Below are 7,883 nucleotides of genomic sequence, written 5' to 3' on the forward strand. Positions count from 1 at the left end.
TCTTTATTCCAGTTTTTTCCCTCTTTTTTTCTTTTTTAAATCTTCTTTTGACTTTTTTAATGTTTTTTTCTCTCTCTTTTTTTTTACCCTTTTCCCCATTTTTCTGTCTTTTTTCCCGTTTCTTCTCTTTTTTTGACCTTTTTTCCCCTTCTCCGCTACATTTCTGATGCATCTACTTGTAGACAAATAGATCCATGAACTGCCCTCTGGACTTAAACTGTACAGCTGTTTAGTTCCAATATTGCTCAACACATTTGTGTTAGCTACAATAATGTTAGCTTGGGCTTGAGTCAGGCTATAAGTTGGCGGGAGAGAGTGTAAACATAGAGATGCATCTGTTGCATCTTGTACAAAATCATTAATATTGTGACCTGGGTCTTATTTTTGTGATGATCAGAGTTTTTTTTTTTCCTTTTAAAATGGGACCAAGATGAAGCATTTTATGGTTTTGAACTAGGAGCGTTCTCAGCAATGGGGAATGAGGGCGCCCACAACTTACAGGTGAATTTCTAATGAACTCCTGTCACTCTGCAGAAACTATGTCCTAGAAACGACACAGATTTTAGGATTTTGGCTAAAAACGGCAGAATCATCATTAAAAGACAACTGGAAACACTTTTAGAATGGATCAAAATATGATCTGGACTTTATCATGTCCATAACTTTCACAAAGTTTTTCCACCACCAGGAGGAGGAGCTTGTTGGATATAGTTCGTCCCACCTGCGAGGGCTGCAGACGTCACGAGATCCGCCTGGCTGCAGCGAGGGTTGACGAGGTGCTCCTGGATCAGGTAACGAGCGATCTCCACCACTGTGTCGAATGAACGCTTTAGGATCTTTTGCGCCCAGTCGCAGATCAGCTCGCACGCCGCCTCCGTCACTTCCTGTTTGTAGGTCTGGACCAGCTCAGTCAGTTCCGACTGGAGGGGTGAACGGGACATCACTTCATGTTATAAAACAACTAAGTTCCACCAAAATGAAATCACTGTTCTCTTAAAATACTCAAAAAATCAAACTGTAACATATTAGCCGAGCTGACCACCAATCACATATGGTCATGTGACCCACTGGCTTTAAATAGGCCAATTTAAAGCCTTTTTTTCAGTAATTGTGACAAATATAGCCAATGAACTACACTCACATGAGTCAATGTGTCCCACAGACAATTAATTAATGCTAACATGTTCAATCAAAAGTTCATTAACCAATTAAGGCAACATTTTGACCTTAAATATAAGATAATTAATCCACAGAAAGAGTTTTAAATTCAGCCTTTGAGGTAAAACGGTGTCTGGAAGCAGACTATTAAATAGGTTTTCCTAATTGGGATTGGGTAAAGCGCCATCTAGTGTTTCTACTCAGTAAATTGACTTAGTTTGTTATTTTTAAATGACCTGAGTGTCAAAGAGTTTCTCTTTTGTCCCACTTATTAACCCCTAATCTATGGGGTCAAATCAGGATCACCTTAAAGTGAATGAAAAACGAGATTGAAAATTTGAAAAACGGCTTTTAAATTTGACAAAAAAATAAATACAATTTAGAAAAAAAACTGAAAACTTGAAAGAAATATTGAAAATGTAAAAAAAAGTAAATTTGAAACTTGAATTAAAAAAACTAAATCTGTTAGAAATGCAAAAAAAATGTATTTGCACTTTCATTTTTATTTTTTTGCTTTTCATTCTTTGTTTTCAGTTTCAACTCGGTTTTTGAATTTTCGCTGCTGTGCTGATCCTAATTTTACATGGGGGAAAGTAAAGATTCAGAAAAACAAAAAAACAAAAGTTTAAAATTCAAAACAGCAGCTATTACTAATATATACATTATTTTTCAATTGTTAATTTTACATTTATAGTTTTTTTATTCAAATTCTCAGATTTTTTTCTAAAATTTACAATATATATTGTTTAAATTTTCAAGTTTTATTTCAAATTTTACATTTTTTTCATCAAATTGTCAATATTTTTTCTTTTTTCAAATTAACAATGTCTTGTTTCCAATTTTTCTGTTACAATTCTGTTTTTCAAATTTTCAATTTATTTTGATCCTGATTTGACCCCATAATAATGAAGCTCTCTTGGTTCTTTTTAATCAGTCCTATCATTAATTTAGCTACAAAAACACAAACACCAACAGGAGAATTTACTGCAGTAAACATTTGTCATATTTTAACGTTTACGTGAATGTTGAGTACCGGATCGTTCTTCAGGTCCAGGTTGGGCAGCAGAGGCATGTTGAGAACCGTCTTCCTCCTGATGCCGCTGTAACAGTATGTATTGGCTGAGAGGGTTAGGGAATTCAACCAGCAACCTTCACGCTCCGCTCGACACTAACGTTCAATGGTTGCATGACAATTTCATTTTGGCGGTAGAAAATTGTTTATTGTGCCAATTCTCTTCTATCATTTTTTTATGTTTATTTTTATTGCTGAATTTTAGTTCAAAAATGGGTTTTCCTACTAAGAAAATAGAAAATGATGTATACAAAAAGAAAATTCTCAATTGTCACAATTTGGTTACAAACTACTTAAAAAAAACAAAGTCAGAGAAAAGTAAGTAATGACATTTATGTCATTTTTTTCAGAAAATAATTGAAAATATACTTTAATGTGGGATATTGGACATAAAATAATTGAAATTGTGATATACAGTTCTTTTAAATATCGCCCAGTACGAAATGATTGCATAAAAAATATGTTGGAACATCAGCAAAATGATACAAAACATGCAATTATGATGCTAAATAATGAAATAAAATCGGTTAAAAAGCATTTACTGGTCTTTTATAATCAATTCTAAGATATAAATGCATTAAATTAAGGCAATTAATTAGTCCTAATTATGTGTTTTTCTCATTTTAGAACTAGTGTTTATATTATCCTCAAAATAATTATAAAGGGTCATTTCTGAACCATAAAAATACAAGATATTCTTCCATTTAAGTGAAAGAAATTGCAATAAATGTTTCTTTAATGTATTTCTTTTTAACTGTATTTTTCTATTAGAAAACACACAAAAAAATGTTTAAGTAAAGTAAAAATTCTTAAAGTGCTGTTGTTGGCTGAGTTCAAGGATATTTGGACTGTCCTCTGCCTCCCAGTCGTCTGGCCTTGATGTTTGGGAAAATGTCCCTGATGATTTTTCCAAAGATGGCTGCGCTCAGAGGTCGGTGTCGCAAGTTTTTGCAATATCTCCTTCAAAGCAAAGAAGCGGGACAAAGTCAAGTCACAAAAATGATCATTTTTAATTAAAGTTGATAAGAATACAGCAAAAAAACAATAAAAAATTAGATTAATCGAGCAAAAAAAGGATAAAATGTTGAGCAACCGTGATGTAAGCAATGAAAAATGCAGAAAAAAAATCAAAGAAATAAACAAACAGCAAGTTTAAAATTGCAGAAAGTTTTGAAAAAAAAATACTACAAGAAAACTGAACAACTGAGTCAATACTAAGCAAACTAGACAACAAAAAGATGAGCAAACTTCATGCCCCGTAAATGTAAACAAGAGTGTTCTCTCACTTGTACGCCTCGTAGACGTCCTGTTTGGGCAGACAGGTGTCAGAATGCTCCTCCAGGTGACTCCGGATCCAGTTACAGGTGTGAAGCTGGTCGGATGTGTTAAAGGAACTGGAGTCACTGCTGCTGCAAACATAAACATTTGACAACAAATAAAGCAAAAAAAAAAAAAAATAATATTCAGAGATGGACTGAGGTCGTTCCTTAATGCTAATGTAAGGATTTTTAACACGATTCCAATGATTCTCCTGAATAAAGAGAAAAAAGTTTATGTGAATATGAAATCACATGGTGCAACAGTCATGGATTTATACAAATCAGATGAAAATATATTAGAACCTCTTTTTAAGGACTGTAGGAAGTCACAACAACAAATAACAATCAAGATGTGGAGAATTATTCTGTAAAAAAAATGAATTTCTCAAACCTCTTGTCTCCAGAATTGGGTCCAGAGGGCAGCTGGAGGTACAGGTACAGCTTGTCCCCATCAGAGAAACGCTGGACGTCTTGCTGTGAAAGCAGATCGGACCGTTTCTCATCATTCAGAACCGTATCAGAGAACTCGTTCTGTGATAATTGGGCTCAAAATGTAAGGTTCTTACCAGGATCTGATCCACTTTGGTCTGAACATCCTTCCTGAAAAGACAAAAAGAAAGTATCAGACACAGTAATCATCCGTTTACATTACATTTAATCTCTTTTTCCAAACAAATAAAACATACAAAGCAAAAAAGGAGATTTTTAATTGTCTTTTTAACATTTATAAGAAGATCTAGATTGGTTTAAAGTTGAGAAAAACATACGAGATGTTGCTCTTGAGTTTCTGCAGCAGCATGCTGGGCTCGGTCTCCCCCTCCCCAGCTTCCAGACCGGCCTCCCCCCGGAGGGAGACCTCGGTCCGCTGGTGGCTCTGGTCCTCTGACATCGGGACCGACTAACCGGGCCTCATAACCAACATCTGTGAAAAGGAAAAAAAGAATCAAAAAGGGGGAAAAAATAAAAAAATCAAAGATGAAAAATGTTTTTCCAATGACAGCAGTTGTAGAGCCAGTTTACAAAAACGGTAATTTAATTACAACTTTAAATCTTGTAATTTTAAGAGAAAAAGTTGTTAAATTACAAGAATTTAAAAATGATAGACTAAATATATTATTTTTTCCTCATAAATTTAAGATTTTTAAAGTTGTCTTACTTAAAATCTCGTACATTTATGAGAAAAAATACATTTACAAGAAAAAAAGACATTATTATTATTCATATTATCAATTGAATAAATTAAATTAATTAATAAATTAAAACAAATCATAAATTATCAAGTGGCTCTTTTACCTCTCGATTGCGGCTCTCTGGTTAAAGGAAAATAAAAGTGTTTTTCATTTTAAAAACTAACTGGAATTTGTGAATACTGACTAAAATTTTGTACAAACGATTGAAGGAGAGTACAGCATCACAATGCCAACATTTTTGTGCACGGTGTGGCACAGAAAAATAAATTAGAGGTCAATCAGAATTAAGAAACACCAGATTATAAAACAGATTTTCTAATTTAGAATAAATACAAGGATTTTAAGAGTACCTTACGGTTAAAAAAAGAAGTAACAGATAAACTGGCTCTGATTTAATTTTAGTTAAGTTTACACATTTTGGGCTTAAATGCACCAAAAGAGGTAAAACTTCAAACTTGACCATTTGCATTTAGATGATCTTATGTGGCGCAGGGTGAGTTTTATTTTGAAAGGAAGTCCGGTGACTTTCTGTCAAAAGTTTTACATTATTTTACATGTTCATTGTGTTATATTTACACTCACACACACAAAAAAGTCCATTGATATTTCACATAGGAGTAACAAAAGCATAAATACAAAGTGGTGTATTGATTTCTAAAAGATGAAATAGGACTTTTTAGCTCCTATTGGTTTGAAGTCAGTAGGAATTCAACCTGAATGGCTCTTTAAATGTTGAAGACTCCAGTGTTGGACAAGCTATAGCTATAACTATATTCAAGTTCAGGAGAAAATCTATTTAAAACTACTAAAAGTCTAATATTTGCACTTTTCCTCTTTATTTCAAAGTGGGTTTAAATTATATTTTATGTTTTACTGTTTCTGTTGTGACTGTAATTTATTTTTCTTTTTTCTGTAAAACATTTTTAATTTTTGTATGTCACTGTACTTTACAAATAAACCTATTCAGCCTTTTATTGTTGTTGCTGAGGCTTCAGACATAAAGGCTAAAGTGGGTTTTTGCCACAGACTAACAGCTAGAATTAAAAAATATATAGTATACAAGGAAAAATATAAATTTAAGGACCCACTACTATCATATGAAATAATTAGAATTGAGACATGAAATCTGGAATAACACTTAAAGACATGACGGAGGCAGCAAGATCTTCACACTTGTTAATATTACCTCGTTAAATCCAGGATGTAAACTAATAAGTGCATGTCTGCAGGCTAACATGAGCTGCATCATTCCAAGACCAAATTGTCATTACGGTTAGTGCACACCGCCCTAAAAAGGGCCCTAGCGACGGTCGGTAATCACAAATCCAACGCGTTAAACTGCACAACTCGGGGTTAGATTTGCTTAGTTTTGACGGAACACAAATGTTGCCACACCCGCTAGAGCTAGCTGGAGCTGGGATGCCGGCAGTGCTCTCATGTCAGGTCTGAGTGCGTGTTTACAGCGGGCGTAGCACTGGTGGTCATGTGCCTGACATTTACTACACAACAGAGGCGCACTAACTAAGCCTGCTCAAAATGTTACTGCGAGGCTAGCTAGCTAGCTAGCCGGACAACATTGACGGCGCTCATTCGGAAGCGACACGTATCAGCATCTGTTGTTTTGGGGAAATTATTAGGAAACGCAGGAGACTGGAATCTAGAATCGTTCACATTGATAAGATAAATTAATTCGCCCGCCGCTGACATGTCACCGACTAGCTTAAAGCTACCCAGCTAGCTAGCTTATCTGTAAGCTGTCAGATAGCATTAGCTAACGTCAAATAAAAGACCGTTCAAAAAGGGTTTTACGGCTTATTATTAACCCTACAATTATTCTTAAGGATAGAAAATTGGCTGCCTTTCAAATATTTACTGTTCGGAGTGCATCTCATTATAGTATTTATTTTAAAAAAGAAAAAGAAAGTACCTGAACCAAGAAACAGCAAAAATCCCCTTTCAGATTTTTTTGTGATTGGACAACTTTGCTATGTCTGCCTGACTACAAAGCCGACGTCTCCTCCAATTGGTAGATGCTCGAAAATCTACCTAGAAACCAGTCACGTGTTATTTTCTATTGGTAGAGCAGAATTATTTTTTGGACAAAGAATATTCTAATTGGATCGAGTTTCCTGGTCTGCCCAGTTACAAAATAGATTTGTTTTACAAAATCTGCCTAGCAACAGACGCCTGTTTTAGTTACAGCTCAGATTAGTGTTAAATATGGGATGCCCCAGGGGTCAATCTTTGGCCCAAAAATCTTAAATCGAAATATGTATATACATAAAATATACAGGTTATGTTTCTTGCATGTTTTTTGGTTAGTTTATATTTTAAAACTGTAAAAATGTTTGGAATTAAACAAGAAAGAAACAAACAAACAAACAAAAAAGAAAATCTATTGGCAAAGGTAGCAGATATAACCAGAAATGATATCAATAAATAAAAAAAACCTTTTGAATCCCTTTTGTTTGTGAAGTTGCAGGACTTTGTTTATATATATATTTTATTTTCAAGTTTAAGTAAACAAATTGTATAAGATATATACATAAGTTTTTGGATGGAATAATCTACTAAGTCTTTTTTAAATTTTATGTATTTTAATATTTTCAGCTTTGTAAACAGTGGTGTAGATAGGTTCAAAGAATTACTCCTGGTGATGATTCTTATTGCTCGTTTCTGTAATACAAATACAGAGTTTATTGATTTCTTGTTCGCATTATCCCAAATTTCTATGCAATATATCAGATATGGAACAATCAATGAATTATATATGAGGTATAATTATTTTTGTCTAAGGACCATTTGACCTTATACAACAGTGCTATTGTTTTTGCTCTTTTTTATGTAGTTGATATGTGATTTCGGTGTATTTTATCATCTATGATTACTCCCAGAAATGTGGTGTCTTTCACTTGTTTGATTTGAAAACCTCCAATTTCAAATAAAATATATTAGTATTCATCTTGTTTGCTAAATATCATGAAATATGTTTTTCACAGTTAATTGAAAGTTCATTTATATCAAACCATTTTATTTTTATTTTAGCTCCATTTGAATTAGCTCTTTCATTAGTTTTATGTAATCACCCACATGGTAAACCGTAGTATCATCAGCAAATAAAATGCATTTTAAAAATGTGGATGC

General features: G+C 33.6%; 1 protein-coding gene across 2 annotated transcripts in view; it reads right to left on the reverse strand.

Annotated features, from left to right (window-relative positions):
- rfx5 (regulatory factor X, 5) overlaps positions 1 to 6,960 on the reverse strand; it is a 9,533-nt gene extending 2,573 nt beyond the window's left edge. Inside the window, exons 1-8 of one of the 2 annotated variants that reach the window (XM_024298577.2) lie at positions 6,667 to 6,960; positions 4,317 to 4,471; positions 4,116 to 4,149; positions 3,941 to 4,023; positions 3,517 to 3,636; positions 3,074 to 3,190; positions 2,192 to 2,270; positions 722 to 920 (exon numbers count right to left, since the gene is read on the reverse strand). In XM_024298577.2, the coding sequence (XP_024154345.1) occupies positions 722 to 920; positions 2,192 to 2,270; positions 3,074 to 3,190; positions 3,517 to 3,636; positions 3,941 to 4,023; positions 4,116 to 4,149; positions 4,317 to 4,438 (754 nt within the window). In that variant the 5' untranslated portion in view covers positions 4,439 to 4,471; positions 6,667 to 6,960. Of the gene's footprint in view, positions 1 to 721; positions 921 to 2,191; positions 2,271 to 3,073; positions 3,191 to 3,516; positions 3,640 to 3,940; positions 4,024 to 4,115; positions 4,150 to 4,316; positions 4,472 to 6,666 lie in introns of both variants that reach the window. The other variant, XM_024298576.2, reaches the window with a different exon arrangement.
- Positions 6,961 to 7,883: the final 923 nt, after the last annotated feature.

Source organism: Oryzias melastigma, linkage group LG11 (assembly GCF_002922805.2).
Source record: "Oryzias melastigma strain HK-1 linkage group LG11, ASM292280v2, whole genome shotgun sequence".
In the NCBI taxonomy this organism is placed as follows: domain Eukaryota; kingdom Metazoa; phylum Chordata; class Actinopteri; order Beloniformes; family Adrianichthyidae; genus Oryzias; species Oryzias melastigma.